Source organism: Exophiala viscosa, assembly GCF_022695815.1.
Source record: "Exophiala viscosa unplaced genomic scaffold EDD37scaffold_20, whole genome shotgun sequence".
NCBI classification, from domain to species: Eukaryota; Fungi; Ascomycota; class Eurotiomycetes; order Chaetothyriales; family Herpotrichiellaceae; genus Exophiala; species Exophiala viscosa.
The window spans coordinates 38,303-64,635 of record NW_026944372.1 but is presented as its reverse complement, the minus strand read 5'-3'; the positions used below and the strand labels follow the sequence as shown (position 1 = coordinate 64,635).

The window sequence follows — 26,333 nt, the reverse complement described above, 5'->3', positions numbered from 1 at the left end:
GCAACCAGCACCACCAGAAGAATCTGCACCAAGTGACGAGACCATGCCGACACTGTCATCGTATCTATCTCGAGTGCGGAGCGCGGTGTGTCGTCACAGCTCCAGCCTGGGGTCACCGAAAACGAACCGCACAGGGCAGAAGACCACGCTGGTAATGGGCAATCCCTCGGCCGATCTCGACAGTTTTATCTCAGCGGTGGTGTTCTCGTACTTTTACAATCTGAAGGCTCAACAGAATTCCGCAAGAACGACTACGCCAACATATATCCCCATCCTGAACCTTCCGACAGTGCGGTCCAGCGAACTATGGCGTCTCCGACCAGAATATGGGGTTGCATTGAGACTTGCTCTGGGCGAGGATGCGAGAACGATTCGGAAGCAAGATGCAGGAGAGCAGGGGAAGACGAGTGTGTTGGGGGAGGTTCTTACGATTGCGGATGTCCTTGATGATCGGCGTTCGACGTTGCATAGTGTGTTCGCACCATCACCGCCAGAGTCGAACGGGGACGAGCAGAGCAAGCTGGAGCAGGGGAAGAAGCAGGATATAATCCTAGTAGACCACAACGCCCCAGCACTTGCACTGCCGGGAGTCGACGAACGGACGATAGAGACGAGACTGAATGTCGTCGGGTGTATCGACCACCATGTTGACGAGGGGTATGTATCAGCCGACGCAGAGCCCAGAATCATAACAACAGGGATCGGGAGTTGTACGAGTCTCGTTGTTAAGCATTTACGGGATCAAGGAATGTGGCCCAGCACAACAGCAAGCGAGACAACGGGTGAGGATGACGGTGGCGAGGGTATACGGCAGATCGCTAGACTGGCACTGGCGCCCGTGTTGATTGATACGTCGAATCTAAGGGCCAGTGGGGACAAGTGCTCGGATGTGGATAGGGAGGTTGTCAAGTTCCTCGAAGGTATTGTCGCGTCGTCGAAGACGACTGGGGATACGCCCGTTGCAACAACGGGGGCTGCAAGCACAGAGAACGGAAACGAAGCACGATGGAACCGCGATGCATTCCACCAAGTGATTGGATCTGCGAAGGCGAATTCCTTGGATCTACTGAGTATGCAGGAGGTGTTTGATCGGGATTATAAAGTCTGGACTGAAGCTGGGAAACAGGGGCAGGTTAACGTTGGGATTTCAAGTCTGGTCAAGCCGCTTTCGTGGCTGATCGGACATGCTGGCTCGATCGAAAAGTTTCTCGATGAGGTGGACAGGTTCGCTGACGAAAGGAAGTTGGGCGTATTTTCTATGTTGACTCGCGCTGCGGAGGGAAAGGAGGTCGTTGTCCTGGTGGATGAGAGTGTCGACGGGGTCATTGAGAAATTCGAGGATGTGGGAGGGGAATTGAAGCTCAAACAGTGGAAAAGCGATAAAGAGTTGATGCAGGCATTGGACGAGACACTCGCAAAAAGAAAGGGGAGTTGGAAGATCTGGTGGATGGGAGATACGAGTAAGAGTCGGAAACAGGTTGGGCCGTTGTTGAGAGAGGCTGTCAAGACTATCTAGCCACCTTGTCAACTAGCCTACGAGATCTTGGAGGCCAGACCATGCTCTGCAATGTCATTTGCATCGCCGTCTGGTGTGGCGACGCCGGACTCTGCTTCGGCGAGCTTCTGCACTTGATCGTCTAGTTTCCCGTATGCTTTGGGGTTCTTGCGTGATTCGCCTCCTCCTACGCTTTTCATTTGGTAGCCCCTCACTCGTGGTCCTTGACCTGTTTGTTTGGGTATTTCGGGTTCGAAAGCGCGGTTAAAAGTCTCGACATCGGTGTCGAATGTGCCTTGTTGGATACTCTGCCGTATGTCCTCGAAGAACGAGTCTATTATGGTGTAGTTGTGGATTTGGAGGAGAGTCCAAGCGAGCATTTCGTTGGCTTGTAGGAGATGATGCACATAGGCTCGATGGTGGCGTGTGCAGGAGTAGCATTTGCAGTTGGGACTGAGGGGTGAAAGGTCGGTGGCGTGGACTGGGGACCACAGATCAGTGCCTAAAGGAGCATTGGGTCCTTCCGTGGGGCCTGGGAATGAAAATGATAAGGCGATCCCGTGCTCTGATGATTGTGTGACGAATGGCACAGTTATCAGGTCTATGCCTGCGTGGATTGCGGACAGTAAGGCTTGTGGACTTGCAGGATCGCTTAGGCATATCGTCGGAAGTCGCCTCAAGTCGTCCGGCAAGCCTGCCATGGTCATTGGCGAGTATATGCACAGGCCTGATATGTGGCGTCTGTATTCATCTCGTATGTCGGCGAGATATAGTGACAACAGCTGGAGTTCTAGAGGTGGGATGGAGGCCAAGAATGGTGTCGAGTCTTCCTCCCTGTTTTGAATGCTGTCTCGGAGCCACGCATGCGTTCTGTCAATGCTTCTTGCGATCCTCTTCTGACTGGCATCCTCCTTGGCGATCAAGTCCGCCATACTGGCCGCGACATCCGCCTTCAGAGCCTTCACGGCCTCGTTATACTGTTCCAGCTCGAGGAATCTAAATCCAACGGAGGTCGAAATCGCCAACGAAGAATTCGTGTTGTGGGCTGGGGGTATTATGTTGGGAACCCTTCTGGGACCTAGGACGGACAAGCACTGATCCGGTAGACCGATATACCGCCGTAGAGGTGAGTTACCATCTTGGACGGGAGTAGTGTATATGGGCGCATCTGTATGCGACTTTTCGATGACTATTATCCAACAACTGTAAGCCAGAGAGTCAGTGAACAGCTTTGCGGCTGATGGGGACCGAACGTACAGTCTTCCAGTGGTACATAGACCGCTGATATCCTCGTGTGTTTCTGCAGATTGTCCTGCGACAGGTGAGGGATCACGCCTCGAGAGGTCGGAACTATGTAATTTGGTGTATTGATAGATGGTCTTGAGTGCAAGGCGAGTTGACCAATTCTCGCCGCGGTCTCTGAGGCAGAAGCATGTTTTTGTAGGACGAATTTGAACATTTCACCCGGTGCCGGGGCTACTGGAGCGCCAGTTGCGTCCTCCATGTTGCCATCACTCTAGTCCTTGAGTGCAGGTGTGGTTGCGACAAAATATCCCCGGAGAAATATACTGCGCCAAATGCTTTAGAGCTGACCGTAGATCCATCCGGTGAAGCATACTACTTCGACCTCTCCCCCTTGCCTCCTATCTAGTGTTCTTGAAGACAGAGCTCTTATGTTGCTTGTGCATGAATACAATTCTGTACCATAACTATATATCCAGCGCGGAACACCCATAATAAGTAACGAAATCATGGAGGCTGCTACATCGAATGTCCGAAGAGGCCACCTCATCGTCATCGAAGGCCTTGACCGCTCTGGCAAATCCAGTCAATGCCAGCTACTTTTGGAGACATTGGAGGCCAGACACGATAGAGCTCGATACGTCAAATTCCCAGGTAGGTTGGGCTTACAATGGCAAAGAACGTAAGCTTACTGACCTTAGATCGAACCACGCCTACTGGACAGATGATCAATGGCTACTTGACTGGCCATGCTCAACAGGATGACCATTCAATCCATTTATTGTTCTCAGCCAATCGATGGGAGGCTATCAAGGGCATTCAAGAGGATCTCTTGAACGGAGTGACGGTCATAGTTGATCGCTATTCTTTCTCTGGAGCTGTTTATTCAGCAGCAAAGGAGAATCCCGACCTTTCGCTGGACTGGGCATGGTATCCTGAGATTGGTCTTTTGAAGCCGGATATTCTGTTCTTTCTCGACATCTCCTCCGCTGATGCTGCCAAGCGAGGTGGCTATGGCGCAGAGAGGTACGAGACCGAAAAGATGCAAGCACGTGTCCGAACATTGTTCAACGAGCTATTCCAGCGACTTGACAACGTCCGAGTAAAGGAAGTCGATGCAGGCAGAATAGTCAGCGAAGTCGCAACCGACATTTTGGCCGGTATCGAGCTGGTATCGCGAGACGAAGCTACGTCAAAGCCCTTGCAGAAGCTGGGACCACTCCTCAACATCACTTGAAATCAGGACTTGGTGTCATCTTTCGTCTTCGCTATCCTCAATCACAATCTCAAGCCTGACTTGATGGTCTGTCTGCTTGGTACCAGCCCTGGCTTTCGAGTTTGGACTGAATACCGACGCGGTGGAAGCAACTGATGCATTGTCGTCATCCTCGTCCTCTTCGTCCTCATGGTCACCACCAAAGTCCTCATCAACTACATCTTGTGCGGTAAGTGCTTCCTTCTCCTCTGCTTCTTCTTCACTTTCGCTTTCCAGTATTTCTGCGGCTGCTACAGCGGTGCTTTTCCCTTTCTTTTTCAAGAGTTTTTGAACCTCCTTCATCCCTCTTGTTCTCAAAGTTACTTGTTGCATCAGTTCCGTCCATGCATGTTTTTGGTTGCATGCTGGACAGCTTCCTTTACCAGGTACCATCGAGTCTGACCTTTCCTCTTTTAGCGATCGGTCCGCAAGGCAATTGATGTGCGATATGCCTTGACAGCCATTCGTGTGGCAGAGGACGAACAGGTCTCTGCGCAAGTCTATGCTGTCTCGACATGCGGAACATCTGTGGTCATCATCCTCATCGAGCAGGAACTGGCTTTTCTCAAAGACATTTCTCAAACGCGCATACGTGGGGTCAACGCCGTGCACACCACCCTTTCCGATGAGCTCTGCTTTTGTCATTCTCAGCACAGGCTGAGCGGAAGTAAACTCTTCTTGGTCGTCATGGGATGGTGTTTGGGCTGGGTCGAACTGCACCTCGATAGCAGCGGGAAGGTGTGTGTCGACTCTTTCGCACCAAGTCTGCCAGGACCGGTACACGTCCTGACTGAAAAAGCGGACCTCAAGCGGCCATTTGGAGAAATATGGGGCTCGGAGCAAGAGATGGAGATTGGAAAGTTTATCCATCATCGATGTCCTTGGTCTGCCTGGTCTTCGTGATGTCTTCCCACTCTTGGATGTCTTGGTTCGAGTCGTGGCGAAAGAGATGCGCTCCGTTGGTGTTATGTGCCTGGTCAAGTGCGAATTGTGCCACGCCCACTCAAACTGCAAGGCTGCTATGTTGGATGGAAAGCCAGCTACGATGCAGGCCATTTCCCATGGTCGAAGGCTGGCTCGTGATGTTCGCACGGCGCCACCTTGCACTCGGCCATTGTGTTGTGCCAAACGTCGTGCTGGATCTGGACTAGAGCCAATGTAGACGCTGGCGTGGCGGACAGTTGAACGAAGTAGATAGCAACAATAAAAGGCTGGGATTGGCTTGATGTCCATTGCCCTATTTGATTATAGCAGCCACCATCTGCCGAAGAAGCTAGGAAGTCGGCATGCAAGGCAAGGCACTGACCGGATGGTTGCGCGCAAAGTAGACGTATTCCTTGTGAGGAGCGCTGCGTACTTGTAGGGAAAGCCACAGATTCGGAGAGCGGATTGCAGCGACTTTGATGGAAGATAAAGCGTTGTTGCTTAGTGAAAACTGGTTGTGATTAATGTAGTGGAATGTACAATTTGTCCATATGGGCGCGATGATAGTGATAGTCGCGGCGAGGTTGTCGTCAAATCGCGAATCAACGGGTGATCACGTGAGTGGGGGAATCATCAAGATTATGGGCGACGAGTGCAAACTGCGGTTCTTCCACTTCAACCAACCAGATGCCGCTTCCTCCAGCCAATCCTCTTCTTCTATCTCATCGCTGGCGAGTCTTTTGGGTCTCTTGTGCCCTGCCCTTTCTACACTGACACACACTCTCTCACGCCTTGTCGACCTTTTCTTACCTCGATCTTATTGTCGACTCCTTCATTGCATCTGGCTCAGAGCCTTGTCCACCTTCCGTATGTGAGGTATTGCAGTCTCAAGTGCTGCTACAGCACTTCCACGCCGGTCGTGCACGACATAGACGAGGCTACCCGCATCCACTCGTTCCTCTCCCTCGGTCACGCCCGAATTTCGCGATCAATCATCATCGTCGGCTGAGAATCTTCTTTGCACGATTGCCCGGTTCTCTTGCATCGATTTGATTGTTGCCTAGGCTGCATGGTTGTACAATAGAGACATATCAATACTTGCAATTGGATTCATCAGACCTCTCAGTACGGCGCAGTCATGGTCGTTCCACCTTCAACTGGTGGTGTCGCACCTGCGACTGCGACTGCGAAAGCACCATCTGCTACTCGAATGAACGGTGCCGGACCCAGCACGGCCACTCCAGCCTTCCCATACAGTGCTCGCCACGCCCCTCCTCTCGAGATGCGCTCCGTCGAACGTAAAGGTGACCCTGCGAGTCGCGATCCACCTTCACGTGCCAGGCCATATGGATTGCTTGAAGCGCCAACATACAGACCGACCGAAGCAGAATTTCGAGATCCTATGGAGTACATTCGCAGTATCTCGGAAAAGGCTAGCAAGTTTGGTATATGCAAGATCATTCCTCCAGACAATTGGAATCCAGATTTCGCTATAGATACAGAGGTGAGCCTCGGGACAAGACCGTGGCAGAGGAGGAAAACTGACTGTTCTAGCGATTCCATTTCCGTACCCGACGTCAAGAAATTAACCTCGTAGAAGGAGGTAGGTTATGCTCAGCTCACCGGATGAATAATGTTGTTAACCAGGGTCTAGGAAACCGCACGAACCTCAACTATCTCGATCAGCTTGCCAAATTCCACAAGCAATACGGTGCTCACCTAAACCGCTTTCCAAGCGTCGACAAGCGTCCACTCGACCTATACAAATTGAAGAAGGCGGTCGAGGTTCGAGGTGGCTTCGAACGAGTTTGCAAAGACAAGAAATGGGCTGAAATTGGAAGAGACCTGGGTTACAGCGGGAAGATCATGTCATCTCTCTCGACTTCCCTGAAGAATTCGTACCAGAGATGGCTTCATCCGTACGAAGAATGGTTGAAATATGCTAAGCCCGGAGTTCAAGAGCAGCTCCAAAACGACCAAGGAGGATCATTTTCACCTGCCGTCGCTCCTCAGCCTTCGACGATGATGCCGATGAACTATCCCCCACCACCTCCGCAATCAGCTCCTCCTGCTCTAGGCAACGGTGAACCCAGCTTTCAACCGGTCATGCCTCCAAATGGTCCAGTCCATGCTCCTCCTGCTCCTGCACAACAACCAGCATTTATGCCGGCGGCCACGCCCATTTCTCAGCCACCAATCGCACCTATACCTCAGCCGCGACCAGTGTCCTCATCTGGCTTTACAGCAGTAAATAGCGGTTTTGCTGCGGTAAACAATCCCGGAGGTTTCACCGCTGTCAACACCCTGCCGCCTCCAATTGTGAAGAGCGAACCGAACGGTGTACCCTCTCCAGCTCCAAATCAAGCTTCGTCGTTCTTGCCGGTCAACCCACCTACAGTCACCACATTCCATCCTGCAGGCAGTCCGGTCCCCAACGGACCCTCAAACCCGCTGAAGAGGACTATGAGTCACGACAGTCTTGGAGACTCTGGTTCGGAGGGATTGCAGGGCGATGACGGTCCCAACGGAAGGAGGAGCAAGAGGCCCAAAAAGGATGGATTACCAACCATACCGGGAAATCATGTGCCTGCGATGCGCTCTGCTACACCTCAAGTCCGGTCAAAATCGACACCACGAAGACAAGGTGATAAGTGCGAAAAGTGTGGCACATCTGACAACAGCGATACTATCCTCGCCTGCGACAGCTGCGACTTGGGATATCACATGGCTTGTGTCGACCCACCACTGACCCAATTTCCTGAACATGACTGGCACTGTTCGAAATGCTTGGTCGGAACCAATGATTACGGCTTCGAAGAGGGTAGTGTCTATTCTTTGAAGCAGTTTCAGGAAAAAGCCCACAACTTCAAGGAACACTACTTCGGTGCACGTATGCCTTTTGATCCAGTCACAAATACACAGCGACGTCCCACAGAAGATGACGTTGAGCGGGAGTTTTGGCGACTCGTCGAAGACATTACAGAGTCGGTGGAAGTCGAATATGGGGCAGACATTCATTCCACCACCCATGGGAGTGGCTTTCCGACTGTGGAGAAACAACCTCTCAACTCTTACTCAAAAGATCCTTGGAACTTGAACGTCATGCCCTTCCTCGAAGACTCGCTCTTCAGACACATCAAAGGCGATATATCCGGCATGACAGTTCCCTGGTTGTATGTCGGCATGTGTTTCTCCACATTCTGCTGGCACAATGAAGACCATTATGCATACTCCGCAAATTTTCAACACTTCGGAGCCACCAAGACGTGGTATGGCATTCCTGGAAGCCACGCACTTCGGTTTGAAGACGCCATGCGTAAAGCTGTTCCAGAGTTGTTCGAGTCGCAGCCAGATTTGCTCTTCCAACTGGTCACAATATTGCCACCTAACCAGTTAAGGAAAGCCGGTGTCGATGTCTATGCTTGTGATCAGCGTGCAGGACAGTTCATCATCACGTTCCCTCAAGCATATCATGCTGGTTTCAACCATGGATTCAATTTCAACGAGGCTGTCAATTTTGCGCCAGCTGACTGGGAGCCGTTTGGTGAAACCGGGGTCCAAAGATTGCAAGAATTCCGACGACAACCATGCTTTTCCCACGACGAACTACTTTTCACGGCAGCCTTGGCGGATACCACCATCAAGACGGCTAAATGGTTAGCACCGGCGCTGGAAAGAACACGAGATCGTGAACTCAGCGACCGTGCTAACTTCATCCACAATCACAAGGCTCTTCGACCGCACGATGACTGCAGTTTCGATACTTTGGCTGAAGAACCATCCGAAGCCTGTGGACTCAAGGTCAAAATTGAGAACGTTGACCTGGAAGAGGACGAGTACCAATGCTGCTATTGTAAAGCATTTTCCTACCTTTCACAATTTCGCTGTCATCAAAGCGGCAAAATTAGCTGTTTACTTCATCCACTGAAAGCGGACTGTTGCTCAGCTACGGAAATGGAAAAGATGCAAGGGCTAAACCACAGCCTAGTGCTTCGCTACACAAATCAAGACCTACAGAATGTCGTGCAAAAGGTCGTGGATAAGGCAAATGTGCCGGAGGCGTGGGAAGCCAAACTAGAAGCCCTGCTCATGGAAGATGCTCGACCTGCCCTGAGAGCAATGCATACTTTGTTGAGCGAGGGAGAAAAGATCCCTTATCCACTACAAGGCCTTGATGACCTGGCTGATTTTGTCAAGCGATGCGACGAGTGGGTGGATGAAGCCAATCTGTACCTCACCCGGAAGCAACAGAATAGGCGCAAGAGCGAGAAGACTTGGCGTCGTTCTTCTCTTCGTACGGGAAAAGCAGATGACAAGGATTCTGAGCCGCAGCTGACACTCGAGCGGATGAAAGAATTGATCGAAGACGGTGAGCTGCTAGGTTTCAGCGCTCCCCAACTCGAAAATCTGCAGGAGAAAGTCACTCTGGTTGATGATTGGCGGGCAAATGTTAAGCGCATTTTGTCCGGCGTCAACCAGGCAGGTCTAGAAGAATTGGAAGCGTTGCTCGAAGAAGGACGTGGATTCATGGCGGCGATGCCGGAATTGACCAGTCTGGAGAAGATTTTTGCGCGAACCCAATGGTTGGAAGAAGCTCGACAGGTTCAGAAAGACGTCCACAGCAAGACTTTGGATGAATGTCGGGATCTTCTGAAACGCATCACGGATCTGGACATCCTGCCTCAAGTTCCGGAAGCGGTACATCTGCAGGAAGTGGTAAGACAAGGTGATTTCTGGGAGATCAAAGCGAAGGAACTCATGGCTGCGGAAGATGTTCATTATCCGCAACTGGAGTCGCTGCATGGACAAGTCCTTCAACAGCAATTCCCTGTGAACAAAGAGACTCTTGAGCAGATGGATATCATATTGGCCAAGAATCGGGAGGCCAAACGTCAGATCATCACATTGGTTGAGCGCAGCCACGATCAGGATTTCCGGAAGCGGCCTATGTACGCCCATGTTCGTGACGTTGTTAAGAGCTTCGAAGACCTCAATGGAAAACCTCACGGTGCTGCCGACCTTGAGAAGGAATTGCGACGCCATGAGGACTGGATGCGTAAAGGCAAGAAGTTGTTCGGCAAAGCCAACGCCCCTCTTCACATTCTCGAACAGCATATGAAGTTTGTGGAGGAGAAGAACAGCTTTTGCTTCGATCTCAATGACACTTTCCGACCTCCTGTTGAACCTGCTTCGAGAGAAGCCACTCCCGCGGACGGACACGAGAAGGGACATTTGGGCGAGGACGAGAAGCCGGTGTTCTGCATATGTCGACAACCTGAGGCTGGTCTTATGATCGAATGCGAAATCTGTCATGATTGGTGAGTGCGACGGTCATTCCACTGTTTCAATGCTAACCATGAGACTAGGTATCATGCGAAATGCCTTAAACTCGCCAGAGGTAAGGTCAAGGAATGTGAGACGTTCACTTGTCCTATCTGCGACTGGCGGGTCAAGATTCCTCGCGATGCAGCTCGACCGAAGCTCGAAGACCTCCAAAGCTGGCAAGATGAAATCCCAGATCTGCCGTTCCAAGCCGAGGAAGAAGAGCTCCTTCATCGGATTGTCGACAAGGCTCAGAATTTCCGCGATTTCGTTGCACAGTACACTAACGGCAATCAACTCTGCCGAACCATTGAAGAGATGCCGGAGATGTTGTTCTATTTGCGCAAGATTGAAGGTGCCGAAGTTCTCCTTGCGTATGAGACCAACGTTTTCCGACAAGAATTGCACAAGTGGCAACCCATTGCTCCTCAACCACCACCAATCCTGAACCAGAGCATGTCGACAAGAAAGCCACGACCAACCAAACAACAAAAGCTGATGAAGGAGTTTGGAGTCGAGAAACCGGAAGATCTCCCGCCTCATCTGAGAACCAAAACGTATGTGAGAAGGAAGACCCAAGAATCGTTTGCAACAGGTCCGCTTTTGCCGAAGCCATCGACGGAGTCTCCCTCGGCGCCGGGATCAACGGCAAGCCCGGGGCACAGTCATTCGGCAGGTAATCCTAACACGCCCGGAACGACTCGGGTGCAAGAATCAACTGGCAATCCTGGACCTAGCGGCACAATTGAACCTGGAGTCATCGCGGGCTCGGTGCACTTCGATAGAGCATTCGCAGCCAGTGGGGACCCATCGTTTCCAAACTCGCCGTCGCCGTTTTTCAGCCCGGCTGGGGACCAGCACCCTGAAGTGATTCGAGACGCCGTGATGCCCACGTTCCCAGCTGAGTCCTCCGCAGATACCAGAAATCACGACTTGGGTTTTCCATCGTTTCGAAATGTCGACGACGATCTTCGAAATGGTCTTGCAAATGCGTCTCCCCTCGAGTCTGCTATGGTCAGAGGAGGCTCACCAGCAGGCTATGATCCTATATTCACGGGCATGACACCGCACGATGCCGACGCAGGCAATGATCTCGTGCCTAGCTTGGAGCATGAGATGAGTCACGCCAGCGAAGCGCTGGACATGATTCGGACCGCCAGCAATGACTCTGCAAATGACAATGCGGGGTTGGAAGATGGGGATCATGTCTCGAAGCACTTTGACGAGTTTTTGACTGGAGACGGGCCGGATTGAGTGGGCAACACATGAAACTTGGCGTTCTGGCAGGTAGGAGATCCAGCGAGCGATACATGATCATTGTTATGACTTACCGAAAGCCTTATGGAATATGCATTGGTGTTGTGTGGGTTGAGATTCGATTGTACGGCCTAGTATCAGGATTCCAAATGCGCTGGGGCTGGCTGTACCTTGCTTTCCTACAAAGGCTCTAGAAAGCCCTAAGGATGGGGGCCATGTGTATGAGATATCAAAGATCAGACAGAGTCAACATGGTGGACATGTATTATTTATTAGCGTGGACTGGCAGTGATGAATCACCGCATCTGCTTACTGTTCTTAGAAGGAATATCCCTCCAGGGGTCAGTCCCCGTAACTGAAGCTAAGCTGCAGAATGGCGTCAACTGCCGAATTGTGAAGATGCCAAAAACTTTCATCGCGCGGCGGGGCAGTTTTCAAAGGAGCAGTCGACCAAGTGACACTTACAGCTACAGTATTTACACTTCAACTCGTCATATTATATGCTGTACTAAATAATACATTTGCGCATGCTTATACTTGTCGCCAACTCTTAGCACAGCGTTTCAGGATACAATCATCACAGCGTCCGCAATTCCAGCAGCAGGGTACCCGTCCGTACATACACTCTCCGGGACCGATCCTGACTCAATGCGATAACATCTACCACATCTCTTCGAAGCACACATACTACAGCCATGGAGGATGACCGGTTACCCACGCTATGGTCCTCCTTGGACCCTTCCTCAGACTACTTCTCCCTCGAGTTCTTCCCCCCCAAGACGTCGTCCGGCTTCTCGAATCTGCAAGCCCGCCTGGCGCGCATGGCCACGGCATTACGCCCGCTTTTTGTAACAGTGACGTGGGGAGCCGGAGGATCTACCGCGACAAAATCCCTAGAACTGGCCGAGGTATGTCAAAGACAGCTAGGCCTAACCACGGTCTTGCACTTGACATGTACCAATATGAAGAGAAGCGCAATTGACGAGGCGTTGGAAGGCGCGAAAGAGGTGGGTATCAGAAACATCCTGGCGTTGAGGGGCGATCCACCGAGAGAAGAGTACAGAGATACGGACGATCGTGGGAGCGGAGGACAAGGAACAGACAGCAACGAGGAATTCGTTTGGGCGGTCGACCTGGTCCGCTACATACGCCAGCAGTATGGGGACTACTTCTCGATCGGAGTCGCAGGATACCCCGAGGGTCATGCAGACGAAAGCAATCCTGAGGCGGGAAAACAAAGAGTCGAGTATGACTTGCCGTATCTGGCAGAGAAAGTCGGTGCTGGAGCAGATTTCATCATGACCCAGCTGTCGTACGACATCCAAGCATATCGAGCATACGAAAAGAGGTTGAGAGAGTATGTGGACAATGACGGACAGAAGTTGTTTCAAAAGATCCCTATCATTCCGGGTCTCATGCCCATACAATCCTACCAAATCCTTAAGAGGATCACCAAACTCAGTCACGCCAAAATCCCTGACGACATCTCAAAGAGGATAGAAGCCGTGAAGTCAGACGATGACGCTGTGAAGAAGGTCGGCGTCGACATACTCAGTGAACTGGTCGAACAGATCAAACAATGTCCACAACCCGAAGGAGTTCCGCGTGGTTTCCATTTCTACACACTCAACCTAGAAAAGTCCGTGTCTTTTGTTCTCGAACGATCTGGACTTATCTCATCCGAACTGGAACCCAGTCCGGTCTACTCTTCTGACAGCGATGCTATTGCCGACGACGAGAAGCGACCAGCCACCAATGGCCATACCAATGGTGACAGCCATGAAAGTCGATTCTTCAAGCGCAGAACAAGCTCAATCAACGCCCAACCTCATAATCGAGTCATCCTTGATGGTTCATCAAAGTCGCCTCATCGGTCAAGAAAATCCGGACAGGACTCGGACTCGGTCACACCAATGCTGGCTCAACATGAAGCTGGCGATAGAGGCACGGGGATCCCTGCATCAGATCCGACGAGAAAACATAACCTTATGATCTCCGAAGGTCAAGGTGCATTAGGACGAGAAGCCACGTGGGATGACTTTCCCAATGGCCGCTGGGGTCCGTCACATTCTCCTGCTTTCGGTGAGATCGACGGATATGGACCCAGTCTGAAAGTTGGACCAATTACGGCACGAAAACTCTGGGGACACCCCGAATCGCCGGCTGATGTTACGGACTTATTCCGGCGGCACGTCATTGGAGATTTGAAGGCGGTGCCCTGGAGCGACGAGATCGACGTAGATGGAGAAAGCAGTGGAGACCTTGGTGCTTTGAGGGCCGAGACAGAGATCATTCGGAAAGAGCTGCTCGCCTTGATACAACAAAAGGGCTACTGGACGCTGGCCAGTCAACCTGCTGTCGACGGTGTCAAGAGCGAGGACGAGACATTCGGTTGGGGTCCTCCAGGCGAGGGATTTGTGTTTCAAAAAGCGTTTGTCGAGTTCTTCTGTCCGCGGAAAGAGTGGGAGGAACATTTGCGACCAAAATTGACAAGTTATCCTCCGGAAACAGTGGGATGGATGAAAACAGACGCGAACGGTGCCGTCGAGTCGAGCGATGACATCGTGCGGGAAGAGACTGCTGATAAACCGACATCGAAACGCACGCCAGGCACGAGTGGAGTGAATGCAGTAACGTGGGGCGTCTTCAGACACAAGGAGATTGTTACGCCGACTATCATTGAGAAGGAGAGTTTCAGAACGTGGGGAGAGGAGGCGTATAGTATATGGAGTGTGTGGAGGAGATGTTTCCCACGAGGTAGTGACGTCGAGCAGTTTCTGGAACGGACGAGGAAGGATTTGGTACTGGTCAATGTGGTCGGTCAGAACTATATTGGTGGTCATGATGGTGAGGGTGGAGAGCTGTGGAAGATATTGATAAGGGGTGATTGATGAAGGGGAGGAGTAGACACTCGACACGACCTGCAGTGGAGGAGTCCTCGCCAATAGTGCAAGGCTATGCTCAACGTGAAGAGTACATCTACACTGTCAGAAGCTCGAAGTTGGTCAGGCGAAATCAGCTCAGCCTCGTGACAAGCTGGCAAGGCTGAACCTCCTTATCGATCTCCGATACCGAGGTAAGAGCCTCACGCTTGCAATCCCACCAGAATGGCAGACATGTTTCCTCTTCCAATCCTTCGATCCGTTCTGCCTTACTGAAAACAGCATGTGGCAAACATGGAGACACTCGCTCGCTGGACGGTGAATGGCTGTACCGCCAAGCCATTGAATACTTACACTACGATGGCCAACTGCCTGCGGAGCAGGTCACTGCAACCCAAGCCATGAAGGAGGAGCGCGACGTAGGTTTGCCTCACTTCACTCCCTCAGCATCAGGCCTGCCGTGTTGAGATGTGCAAAAGTCATGGCGGGCGTATACATTCCTCCGCACTTTCGCAAGCTCCCCGTGAGAGCTAGAGTGAGTCTCAGCGTTGGCAATGATGCAAAGACAGCAACAGCACGGGAACCGGAACCAACTTCTGCCGTCGCCGTCGATGGTGGTGGTGGTGGTGGTCTGTATTCTTTGCGCGAAATCCATACGCACTTCTGGCCTATCCACAAATCGGGACCCACAAGTTACAATTGCAAGACTCTACACGACGCTGCAGCGGCGCCGGGGGTGTTGGGGTACATGATACTCACCTATGGCACGAGTCCGCGATGGCGTAACGATAGGATTGTCTTTGTCAAGTCGAATCTTGATCTGCTTCTAAATCCAGCTGAGGTTGAGATTGAGGGTGCTACTGAGCATGACGGACAGGTGCAAGCACTGGTAACATCATCCAGTGCACCCGAACCTGTACCTGCACCGTCCATGGATGACATCGCCGGCACTACCACGACCACCATCACCACCACCAGCGCAATCAGCTACACCAACATCTCCGAGGAGGATAATGAGACTCAAGCCCACAGTGCCAATGAGCATGAAGCAGAGCCGCAAAGCCAAATGACCAACAGAAGCGCCACACCGATAGCAGTCTTCCTACAAACCAGCCCTTTCCCACCCAGCACCTCCGCCCTGAACGACCGCTCGTTCGCGTTCGAAGGATGGTTCCACATCTCAAGTCTTGCAATCCTACAACCTCGCTCAGCCGACCTAATGCGCATGTTGGACCAGAAGTTCTTTGTACCCGCTGGTCCAGACGAAGTCAGAGACGCACTCCGATCAAGGGACGATTGGCAGACAGGATTCAACAAGAGATGGGCTGTGATTAAGCTGGAACAAGTCAAGGAAGCAGGTCATGAGGCGCCGAAGATCGCGAGGATGGCAGTACAGGACGTGGTCGGAGAAGTGGGTGTCTCTTATGCGCGGCCTCTGCTAATGACGGTGAATGAGATGTTGACTAGGGAACGGAGGGTAAACTGGACTGCGGAGCGTATCGAACATAACGAGAGACCACTCCGACGACTTGAGCGAGAGGAGCAGATGTGCAGATCGAGGAAGGTACAGACCTGGCGTCACGAGGCTTGATCTGTTCGAAGTGGGAAAAGCATATTGAGGCGGTGATGTTGGGACGAGAAGCAGTGATGGTGGATTGACTGCGACGTAAGATGACCCGCTGACATGTACGAGAACGTTCACAATGTCTGTCTGCAAGTCTTGAGGATGTTGACCGAGACTGAGGATTGGCGTTAGCTGCGACTGTGACTCTCAAACGCATAGCCATTCCATAGCGAGAAAATGACGAAACAACCTGCGAAGGACATGTTCTCTTGACTTTTCTCGATGCGCTACCTATCTTCTCGTTTCCAAGCCGGACCAATTTCTGAAGGGCCGAGAATCTCCTCCCAGCTCCAAGATATTCTCAATCCAAGACCGGACCTGGCATCGATAGCCCATCTGTTCGCATAGAAACCCAATTGTACTCCAACATGAAATGCAAGAAACACTTTTCACCAAGATACCATGCTTGCTCAGGCCCACCCAAGCCCAAGCAAGCCCTCAAGCGACTTCGCACCAATTTTCACTTTTCACCTCTCCATTCCCAGCGCCCTGCATATCCAGTCTTGTCATGCCACCAACCAAACCATCCTCGAATTCCTCTTTGCGCAAGAATCGTCCCGAAAGCACTCTACCCATCTGAGTGTGGCTCCATTCGATCCCCAATCTGCGCATGCCGATAAACTCCTTCAACATCTTCACAGGGCTGCCCTTAAACGTACACCCCGTCCAGCCATTCACCTCTCGACAAGAAGGAGACACGTAATTGTCGTTAGCAACTTCTCGCGAATTTGGTAGAGGGCGTACACCGTCCCAAAGACCAATCACTTCACACAGGTGTTGATAGTGCTCGAAAGTAGTGAAGTACAGTTGGCCAGCAAACAGGTTCAGCACAGCAACCGTCTGAGGCGATATGCCGAGATCGCCCTGGGTCTTGGGGACTCTGTACACCGCTAGACAATCAAACGGCGCCATAGACTTTCCAGTTCGTGGTTGATAAAGGACCAGAGTAGCGTGGTTACTCTTTCTGATGATCGGAAGGAAGACGTTTGCCTCATGGGCACTGATTATGATTGGTTGCTTGATCCTCTTCGCTCGCAAGACCCACTGCACTGGCCGTAGGAAGTCATCCTGTGTTGAAATTCGAACTGTCTCCATATAGTCCGGTGTCACAAGGATGTGGAAGGGCCAGTCGACGCGAACATATTGCGAAGCAAGTTTTGTCTTCGTGAGGACCTCGAATGCCGGACAGAGGCCTGCCGAGTTCTGTGGCACCGTCCCTTCTCGTATGAGATGTTCTAGCTCCTCACAGACTTGTGGAGTTGCCGGATAGACTTTCCTAGGTCTCTGCACTTCGCGCTCCTGTTCGATCTCGTGCAAGACCTCCCGCTCCTGTTCTTCCTCAATCCCGCAGACCTTGAGATTCGTCGCTTCTGTACTCTCCCACTCCAACAGGAGTTCTTTCATGATCTTATCGTCCTTCTCATGTGCGGAGAGCTCGAAGGGAAGCTTTCTCTCTAGTACGTCTCCTGCCCGATACATTTCAGAGACAGGTCGGCTCTCACGTTCTCGGATTGTGGCGAGATACTTATCAGAGTTTCTGACCCTTCCATCTTCTGTTAGATGTCTGGCAGCCGCGACGCGACGTCGACTATGCAAAAGTCCTCTCAGGGTCCAAATCATTGTCTGACCCTTTAGCGCTTGGCACGACTGGTTGATGGCCCAGCGTAGGACGTGTGAGCTATCAAGGCTAACTGGAGGATCCTTCAAGAGAGCACGTATGCTGTTGTCGACTTCCGGTGGGGCAAAGAATGTCACTGACTGTGAGACTGCCAGCTTTCTCATGCGCATGCACGCTTGTGCCAGGCTGTCTTTCAGGAGGCCTGGCCCAAGGAGCACACCAGCCTGAAAGCGGTCAGGAAACTGGAAGTCCGTCCCTCGAGTATGAAACTCGTCAAGATAAACAAGGCAAGACTTGATCTCGTCTTTGAATATGGACGACACAAATCGTTCAACAGTTCCGTCCCGGTTGAGGACCATCTTCTCGTCATTGGCGCTGAAAAACACTGCAGCCATCTTTTCTGTGCACATTGCCAACCACTTTGCTGCAACATCCTGGTTACTTTCCAAGATCTGCGCACCAACGTCAATTATGACCGACGGACTTGGATTCTGCTCGACAATGAGGCTAAGAAGTTCTTCCGTACACAGCCGCTGGCCGGAGGCGGATGCGGCGTAGACATATCGACGATTGTCTTTGCGAAGAAGGGTAGTCAGGGTCATCGCTGTAGAGTGTCGTAGATCTTCTAGATCCTTCTGAAAACAGGTTGAGGGTACTCTGCTGTCACACGTTCCGCTGAATCCGGAGGTCACCTTCCCGCCATCGTCTGCGCATAAATCCCAAGCACTGCTAGACAGCTTGTGTTGAAATTCCTTGGCCTCACGCGGATAGACGACGTACTTGAGAAAGAAACCAATTACGGCTTGATTGTCTTTGAGCTGTTCGTACAAATCATCAAGGAAGGAAGCATCATCGAGATTGATAGAGCTTGAGTTCCGATATTTGTCGGGAAGTGTGCTCTGTCGCACCCAAGTGCTGTATTCATCGGAAGGATCTGGGGATTTCAGCAGAATCAGAAGGCATTTTCGCAGGTCTGAACGCTGAAGCCCGGTGTAGAGCCACGACAAAGCTGTCAAAGTCACCATCATCTCTGGTTGTGCAAACTCAGCGCTCGGTGATGGTATGGATTTGGCACGATACGGCACCGCGGACAAGCAGCGCGAGCGATCTAGCCCATAGTTCACGAGCCATCGCTTGCGGAAGGCATGTGTCAGAATGTGGTGCGAGATCAGTCCACGCACGACGTAAAGAACATCCAGTTGCGCTGAGGCCTGGAAATGCTTAGTGATCTTCTGACATGTTTCGCCGTCCACATCTATATCGTGCAGGAACGAGTGGAGGGACTTCAAGATGCCGTCATCACAGTGGCCAAGAGGCAAGCTGGACAATCTTCCCTCAACGACTTTCTGAGTCAGGCATTCTGTCAGTGCACGGGCGCCTGCATCGCTGGTGACACGGACATGTGGGAAGGAGCCTTCAGTTCTCCTCTCATATTCGATACCTGTTGGATGCTCTTCGTGTAGTCTGACGGCGACCTCTGCGATCAAAGTCAGCACTTCCAAGGCTATAGTCCAGCGATCGGGAGCGCCTGAAAGGAGGTTCGCCTCGCCATCGGTGTAGACAAGTTCGTAGCCCGGCTTGAGAAGCTCGTCGCTCTCGTCCAGAATGTCTCGTGCGTTACAATCCAGCCACTTCTGAACTCGGATGAGATTGTTGGCAAGACCCGTGTTACCACTGCTCAGGCGGTCAGCTCCGACCAGTCGGAAAGAATTCTGATGTTCCGGAAGGCTCAGAAGGACACCTTGTTTTTGACAGCACTCCTGGTAGAGGTTCAACAACTGGTCAGGGGTCTGCGCCTTCATTGATGTAGATCTGGAGAAGGGGAGATAATAAACAGTCCGCCCACAGAGACCAGAAAGGCTTCTGGAGAGTTGCCGCAGCATCTCATTGGCCAGAGGTTTGAGAACAACCACTCGAACGAGATGCGAGCCTTTTGCGAGGGCAGTGACCACCATCGGCAAGATGACTGAGGTCTTCCCCTCTCCCATTCCCAACAAGACAAGGCCGTTGTCTGGTTTCATGATTTCGTATGCAACAGATATCTGCACAGGGCGAATCAACAGGTTGTTCTGCACTTCGAGCAGGAGCCAATCTGGATGGCCTTCGATGGACCATGCTGCATGGGCGCGGTTGGCTAGCTCCCGCTGAAGAGCAAAGTCATCCTCCACAGCAAGGTGTCGCTGAATACGCTCTACACGCTGGATAGCGGTCACCTCCCGCGCGAAAGATATCAGAACGTGTCTCCAAGGGTATGGAACACGGTCTCTGTGTTGTGCTGTAAGCAGTTGAAGCAGATTCATCTCATTGACCTGGGGCCAGAGACCCGCCATGTTAAGGCCGAGTTCAGCATCTGAGCGAGGCTGAAGTAATTCGCGGCAGCGGGCTATGAGCTGGGAAATGCGATTCTTTACCTCAGCCGCCTTGTTGCTCAAAATCTGAGATCTTGGGATCCGGAATCTGGTTTTCACCTCAGCAGTCTTGGTGTCCAGGGCTGCGATGCTTTCGCGTAAAAGTTGAGTATGGCGTTTCTCCACAGCGCCGAAGCCACGGTTTAGATCGTCAATGATCCCTTCCAGTTCTCGCGAGTCACGCGATGCGTCTGTAACACTTCGTACCTGTTGATGCTCTCTGGAGGAGATCGTCTGAGTGAGGTCTCCGTCCAGAAGACTAGGCTCATAGTCTGAAAAGTCTGAATCGCTGACATCCACAAAAAGCATGGTTTCCAACAGTGAGAAATGGGTATGCTGTTTTCGCGTATGGTCGATTTGATAAAAGTGGAGGACATTGTTCCCTATAGAAGGGCCAGACCATGGACGATTGACTGTCGCGATCCCTCGATCAAAGGCTGTCAGCTGAAACATAAAGACATGGTTCTTATGCCATTTTGCGAACTGGGCGTCCAAGAGCTGTTGCAACGTAACACAATCAAAGCAATCCAGTTCGTCGTGAGGCGGAAGCACGAAAGAGTCATTTGGCCAGGAAGACCTAGCTGCGGTAGAAATCTTCTGGCGTTGCTCAACCAGATGTCGCTCGAACTGTTCTCTTTGGGATTTCTCGGCCGTGAGCTGGTCGGAATAGGATTTGTACCGACCGAGGATTGGTGTGAATTCCTTCTTACACCACTCAACAATTAGCGAAATGTCATGGTGGTCGATTGCATGCCCCTCGTTCAGGTCGTACGAATTGTGCTCCAATTCAGCCAAATCCTTTAATGCTGGTGAGATGGCAAGGGCCAGGAGAATATTCAGTCTGGAAGCGTTGTGTGGTTGTCCAAATGTAAGAAGTGATAAGACGAAGACAAGTCGCTGCTTCGAAACCAAGGGTGATCTGCAGAGATTAAACAGGGGAGCGAATTGTTGCTTCAACCCTTCGGACAACATCTTAGAGAGTGACATGTCCTCAAAATCTTCTTTGAAGCCCGATATCTGCTCCCATTGCTGCAACAATGGTTTGAGGGATTGAACATCGAATGTAGAGGGCCAAGCTTGCACAAGTGCAGCCATAGCAGCAGCGGTCGTCTGTTCCTGACTGAGGTCTTGATCCCGCGAATAGTATGGCTGATCCTCCACGACAAATGATCTAGATCCCACAGAACCAGCAGGATATTGTCTGCGATTGCGATGATGAGACCTCTCCAATAGCAGTAGGTCGGCAGGCTGTGTGGAGTACGAAGGAGGCCGAGGTGCATTCTCGTACAGAAAGGTGGATTTGAGGTTGTGCTGAAAGATCTCGTCCACCATTCCGAAGAAAGTATCTCTCTGTGCGTAGCGAGAGAGTGTTGGATGGAATGAGTCTGTTCGCATTAGCCGCAGATGAGCGGGATACCATGTTCGCCGTGGTGAAAGCCCAGCTATTAGTTTCAACCATTTCTGTGCACGTTCTGAGAGTGGGACGGAAATCAAATTGATAGGATCCGATAGGCCAAACAGGCTCTCCTCTGTACCAGTACGACCAGTGAGAGTATCGCGCTCTGGAAAACTTGTGATCGCGTGGAGATAGGTCTTGTAGATATGCGACTCCAGATCTGGACTGATGAGCTGGCCAAGCCGCTCGTCGATCTGGAGTTGTGAGAAGGATAGAGAATCGGCGTCACTTAGGCGGATATCGATTCTGACATGGGGTGAGTCTCGGGAGATAACCACGTCGCCATCGGGAATCAACACTGTTCGAAGGTTGGATTCTCTCTTTCCAACAGCGCGCAATACCAATCGGGATCGTAAACCGTGCAAAGTACCAATTGCTTGATTGCGGTCGACAACAGCAGAAAGCTCTCTGCATTGAAGCTCACCTGCATAGTTCACATAGAAATGCAGTCTGAATCGCGGGAGCCAGATCTCGATGGTAGTACCTTGACATTTGGAGATGAGAATATGATCCTTTTCTTCCAAAGCTTGAAAGATAGAGCAAATGGCACTTCCAAGGGCGCTCGCGTGATCAATCAAGAAGGCCTGATCGGTCCGCATGGTTGTTGTGCTTCTCGTTCCCACATTTAAATGTAGCACCCAGTCGGCCGGGAGAGATTTCCACGGATGCGACGTGCTTCGGAAGGCAATTGTGCCATCACCTAGACACATCCAAGGAATACTGTCTTTGAGAGTGCTCTTTGGCAGGTCCCCGAGGAAGATATCCTTCGGAACGGCTTCATACTTGTCGTCGCCATGTTGAGAACGAATGAGCATATTTCCGTTGTGAAGTCGTAAATAGACGCGATGGCCTTCGAATAAAGTCCTGGACATGTACTCCATGTCGTTCACGTCCGCGGTGAAAACGTCGAGATCCAGTCCGCCAAAGATGCTGCGATACAGTGGGTTGTCTCTATACTGTGTGGGGAGCTGTGATAGTGGCTGGCCACTGACAAGCAGACTGCCAGTAATAAGATTGAAGTGTACAGACCTTGAGCGGCATCTGTTCTCGATCCAGCTGGCATCACGCTCGATGACAATCCTCCAGTCACCTTCGAACGTCGCAGATGGCCAGAAGCGTTGAATGCCTCGCGAAAACCTTCCGTCGTCCACTTGCAGTAGCTCAAGCAATTGTGCCTGAAGGGACCGAGCTACGTACTCATCATTCAGAATGTCGTATCGCAGTGTTACCTCGGCGTTGTCGATGGATCGTCGATTCAGGTGATTATGAAGATGGATGGACACTTCCACATAATCCTCAACACAAATAGATTCGGTCCACCTAGGCGTCAGGAGATCTTCATACACGGCGTATGTCCGACGCATCAGGATACAACACTTCACGATCTGCCGCGAGATATCAGTGAGAGAAGCTCCAGCATCGGCCGTGCCTCTCTTCTCCGTGTGAAGGTCAGCGAGTTGACGAACCCAGTCTAGACTGGCCTGGCGAATCCGGAGGAGCAAATCCATACACTCTTCAGCCATATCGGGCTTCATTGATAGCATCTTGGAGATCAATCTCAAAAACACCATTGCGGCCGTCGCTTCCTTCCAGTTGGCCTCTATAGTCGCGAAACGAGAGCTGATTGCTTCAAGCAGTGAGTGGCAGAAGGATGAATTTGCAAGGTCGAGTTGACTTTCGCGCAGAAAGCGTGACCTGGTATCAGCTGGGTTGCCAACCTGGGAGGTCGCGTGGAGGAAAAGCAGGGAAACGTCCGATGAGTTTAGGTCGATTTCGCATGACTTGATGGCTCCCAAGATATTGATGAATTGCAATCTCTCACCAGAGCGTAGTGAACCAAACAAGAGATGTTCGTGCTGACTCATATCAGGTGAACAGCTTGACTGACTCGCAATGACCATGTTCTGAGTATGGCTCGTACCATTGACGTACTCAGCCAGATGCGAGCCCTTAGCTGCTGGAAGCTTTGAGGTGCAGTGCTTGTGCAACTGTGGTGTCTGGGTTTGCTCCGCAGTCCATACAAAGCCCTTGGCTGAGTCGTTCATCTGCATGTGCATACCATTCTTTACAAAGATTTCGTCAATGTGAAGTCCAGCCTTGAAAAAATGTGCTCTGTGCATTGGTTTGACGGCTGACGCAAGCGTCACTCGTCTCGCTTGGTGTTGAGCATGTCGATGAAGCGGTGGATATGAGAGGAGCTGTTGCAATAGCCTACACCCTCGCACGTCGCTTCTGGCTATGTCATGAACCAGATACCAGGTGATGTCGCGCCAACGTATGATCTCTTCAGGAGGTGTCAGCTCAAATATGACGGCCTTTTTGATCGTCTCGTCCTCGGGAAGTGGCCATTCGTGCTTCGCGATCTTGATGCTATGTGCCTCTTTCTCTAGTCTGCACCTAGTACAGTATCGGCAGTGTGTGGAAGTACCTGCTCTCCTTCCATGCGGTATGATGTAAACGCCATGCTCTCTACCAGCCACGTCACGCAAGAGCTCTTCAAATCGAGCCTTGCTCGAGTTCCACTCAGCCTCTTTAGCCTCCCTGGCTGACTGAGCCTCAGTCTCGATCTGCGTGCATAGCTTGACGTGACCTTCTGACTGATCATAGAATCTGACGGCAAAGCAGATCGGTGAGGGATCGCTGAACATTGAAGGACAGACCGTCTCACATCTGTCCCGGCGCCGAGAGATGTGGCTCTCGACGCGGGCCAGTCGCTCCAACTCAGACTTGCTGTGGAGCAACAAAGGCCAGAAAACATTGGTGTCCATCTCTGGCGGATATTGAAGCAACAACGGTTGCAGATGTGTCACGATGGTGTCCAGAGCGACCCACAGTTCAAACATTGTAAGTAACATGACGGACGTGCGCTCTGGATGATCCTTGTATTTTGAATGGGCAGATGTATGATAGGCTTTGAGAAAGGCCGCCAGTGTGGTGCAAGAGTCTCTGGTCTTATTCACAACGGACCATGGTGTCAAGTTGTCAGCGACCCATTTCTCAACACCGACTAGACACGATAGTAGGTCGCCAGATTCACCAAACACCCCGGGACTTGGCAAATTGCGTCGGTCCAGTTGTACTGAGGTGCAAGCTTTGGGACTGAACGATTTGACACTGTAAGAGCAGCTTGTCTTGGAACGTTGCCAGATGTCTTGCAGCGTGCTGCGACTGTTCTTCAGGGTCAACTCAGGTGAAACATCCGCCACAGGTATTGGCAACATCGGAGAATCTTCTTGTGCAATGACCTGCTGCCACTGAATTTGCATAGCCTCATTCAGTCGCCGCAAGGTCTGATGTACAGATTGTTGTACAAAAGGCAGTGTGGCAGATCCAAGCTTTGCATTGCGTCTTGCAAGTTTCACCCGCATGACATGCAGAACATCAGGCGTAGTCATGACAGCCAATATCGCGTTCGTCAATCGGCAAAGGAGAAACAGCATGTAGTTTTTGTAGAACGAATGTCGTATGTCTGCAGCTGCAGAGTTGTGAAACACAGTTTGAAATGCCACACGGGCCGATAGGTAAACACCAGAGCGGCGCCACGGCTTGTCGGTGCCCTTCCAGCATACATCATCATGAGTACGCTTGTGGACTGTAAGAGTGTTTGCTAGCTCGCCCCGTGAGCTGAGGATTGCGAAGAGCCATTCTGTGACCGCTCGTGGGTGTACCGATTGGCGTTCCTCAGCTACAGTGTTCTGCCCCTTCGTAGATGTCTCCATAGCCAGTCGCAGTTGCTCTATGGATAGCTTGTGGATCGCTGTTCCCAACTCGAGTATGAAATCCTCCTCATTCAGCACTTCTTTCGGTAGGAAAATGGCTCTTGCTGGGAACTGCCGTATCAAGGCGTCTTTGGCGGACATGACGGCACCTGTAGTTGGCAGGACCTCGAAGCACTCGAAGATAGCGCCATCCCACTGGTTTCGTACTAACAGCGCGGCGTTCTGCGGTCGTATGTAGAAGAGGAGAACATCTGTGGATGGTTAGACTGGTCATAAGGACATCAGAATGTACTACCTTTGCTTCCCATGTTTTTCAGAGCGCGAACAATGGTCTCAGCGCAAGGTGTCCCGTTGCCATAGATTTCAGGCCATTTCGCAATTGATGGTAAGAAGTCGCCCGCCTCACGAGCGCCCATGCGATAGAACTGCTGAGCTGCGATTGACATCTCTTTGAGTAGAAATTCGGCGCCGGACTCATCGTGATCGGAATGTGGAAGGTCTGCTGGAAGGAAGGCATGTTGGTACACGAATCGCTGAGCACTTTGCTCACTTGCTGGGGCCATGGTCGCAGAAGCAACAGCAGCACAGATCGCTCCTTCTCGACCAAGATTTCAGGAGATACCTAGCTCTTGCTTGCCATGGTACAGATGATGATGAGATACTGTTGATGGAGGAACGGATGGTAGCACTGCAAGTGATCAAGGTGGGAGAGTTCAGGGATCTATCACTAACATAGGGAGAGTAGATTTGAGGCAGTGAAAGAAAGATGGCGAGAGGAGAGTGGCTTGGCGATGAAATAATGCGGCTGGAGATAAAGAGCAGTGAAGACATCTCTGATTGCATCTGGTTTGGAGGTGAGGCAGAAGTGAGGTTAGACTGACCTTGAAAGCAAACATTCTCCACTTGCACTTTACAGCTCAATTCCATTGTAGACCAGCATCTCACCAGCTTTAGGAACCCACAGGTTCATTATCGTGGTCAAGGCAAAGTGTCGGTCAAGGATAGGACCAGGCCTGGCACCTACCTAGCTGGGGAGTTGACATGCTTTTCCAGACATACAGATTTCCATCTCCAGCTTTGTCTTTATCACGATGCTCTGGCACTTGCTGCAGCAGTTGTAGTGGACCGGGT

General features: G+C 51.5%; 8 protein-coding genes across 8 annotated transcripts; 5 read left to right on the top strand and 3 right to left on the bottom strand.

Annotated features, from left to right (window-relative positions):
- Positions 1-43: 43 nt before the first annotated feature.
- EDD37DRAFT_571618 (exopolyphosphatase) lies at positions 44-1,516 on the top strand (the record flags this gene model as incomplete). The annotated part of the gene is made up of 1 exon (XM_062814345.1): positions 44-1,516. The coding sequence occupies one exon, from the start codon at positions 44-46 to the stop codon at positions 1,514-1,516; it is 1,473 nt and encodes a 490-aa protein (XP_062665124.1).
- A 17-nt stretch (positions 1,517-1,533) lies between these two features.
- On the bottom strand, positions 1,534-2,999 carry EDD37DRAFT_654977 (queuine tRNA-ribosyltransferase; the record flags this gene model as incomplete). The annotated part of the gene is made up of 2 exons (XM_062818730.1): positions 1,534-2,684; positions 2,753-2,999. The coding sequence occupies 2 exons, from the start codon at positions 2,997-2,999 to the stop codon at positions 1,534-1,536; spliced, it is 1,398 nt and encodes a 465-aa protein (XP_062665123.1).
- A 247-nt stretch (positions 3,000-3,246) lies between these two features.
- Positions 3,247-3,974, top strand: EDD37DRAFT_654976 (thymidylate kinase; the record flags this gene model as incomplete). The annotated part of the gene is made up of 2 exons (XM_062818729.1): positions 3,247-3,391; positions 3,439-3,974. 2 exons carry the CDS (start codon positions 3,247-3,249, stop codon positions 3,972-3,974), a joined length of 681 nt encoding a protein of 226 aa, XP_062665122.1.
- Positions 3,975-3,989: 15 nt separating this feature from the next.
- EDD37DRAFT_660432 (uncharacterized protein) lies at positions 3,990-5,048 on the bottom strand (the record flags this gene model as incomplete). The annotated part of the gene is made up of 1 exon (XM_062819106.1): positions 3,990-5,048. One exon carries the CDS (start codon positions 5,046-5,048, stop codon positions 3,990-3,992), a length of 1,059 nt encoding a protein of 352 aa, XP_062665121.1.
- Positions 5,049-5,613: 565 nt separating this feature from the next.
- On the top strand, positions 5,614-11,916 carry EDD37DRAFT_644027 (histone demethylase JARID1). Its single transcript, XM_062817459.1, has 4 exons — positions 5,614-6,420; positions 6,471-6,519; positions 6,571-10,234; positions 10,283-11,916. The coding sequence occupies exons 1-4, from the start codon at positions 6,055-6,057 to the stop codon at positions 11,490-11,492; spliced, it is 5,289 nt and encodes a 1,762-aa protein (XP_062665120.1). The 5' UTR covers positions 5,614-6,054; the 3' UTR covers positions 11,493-11,916.
- On the top strand, positions 11,842-14,622 carry EDD37DRAFT_305087 (methylenetetrahydrofolate reductase). The gene has a single exon (XM_062811249.1). The coding sequence runs from the start codon at positions 12,191-12,193 to the stop codon at positions 14,384-14,386; it is 2,196 nt and encodes a 731-aa protein (XP_062665119.1). The 5' UTR covers positions 11,842-12,190; the 3' UTR covers positions 14,387-14,622.
- EDD37DRAFT_305054 (uncharacterized protein) lies at positions 14,623-16,204 on the top strand. The gene has a single exon (XM_062811248.1). The coding sequence runs from the start codon at positions 14,859-14,861 to the stop codon at positions 15,966-15,968; it is 1,110 nt and encodes a 369-aa protein (XP_062665118.1). The 5' UTR covers positions 14,623-14,858; the 3' UTR covers positions 15,969-16,204.
- Positions 16,204-26,029, bottom strand: EDD37DRAFT_305139 (uncharacterized protein). Its single transcript, XM_062811250.1, has 2 exons — positions 25,498-26,029; positions 16,204-25,453 (listed from the first exon to the last, which is right to left on the bottom strand). Exons 1-2 carry the CDS (start codon positions 25,763-25,765, stop codon positions 16,440-16,442), a joined length of 9,282 nt encoding a protein of 3,093 aa, XP_062665117.1. The 5' UTR covers positions 25,766-26,029; the 3' UTR covers positions 16,204-16,439.
- Positions 26,030-26,333: the final 304 nt, after the last annotated feature.

What these genes read in the sequence shown, in the direction of transcription:
- EDD37DRAFT_644027 (XM_062817459.1), top strand. Translation starts at nt 6,055, where the DNA reads ATGGTCGTTCCACCTTCAACTGGTGGTGTCGCACCTGCGACTGCGACT. An exon ending in AATTAACCTCGTAGAAGGAG is followed by an intron (nt 6,520 to 6,570) that starts GTAGGTTATGCT and finishes ACCAGGGTCTAG; the next exon opens with GAAACCGCACGAACCTCAAC. An exon ending in TGCGAAATCTGTCATGATTG is followed by an intron (nt 10,235 to 10,282) that starts GTGAGTGCGACG and finishes CCATGAGACTAG; the next exon opens with GTATCATGCGAAATGCCTTA.
- EDD37DRAFT_305087 (XM_062811249.1), top strand. Translation starts at nt 12,191, where the DNA reads ATGGAGGATGACCGGTTACCCACGCTATGGTCCTCCTTGGACCCTTCC.
- EDD37DRAFT_305054 (XM_062811248.1), top strand. Translation starts at nt 14,859, where the DNA reads ATGGCGGGCGTATACATTCCTCCGCACTTTCGCAAGCTCCCCGTGAGA.
- EDD37DRAFT_305139 (XM_062811250.1), bottom strand. Translation starts at nt 25,765, where the DNA reads ATGGCCCCAGCAAGTGAGCAAAGTGCTCAGCGATTCGTGTACCAACAT. An exon ending in GAAAAACATGGGAAGCAAAG is followed by an intron (nt 25,454 to 25,497) that starts GTAGTACATTCT and finishes AACCATCCACAG; the next exon opens with ATGTTCTCCTCTTCTACATA.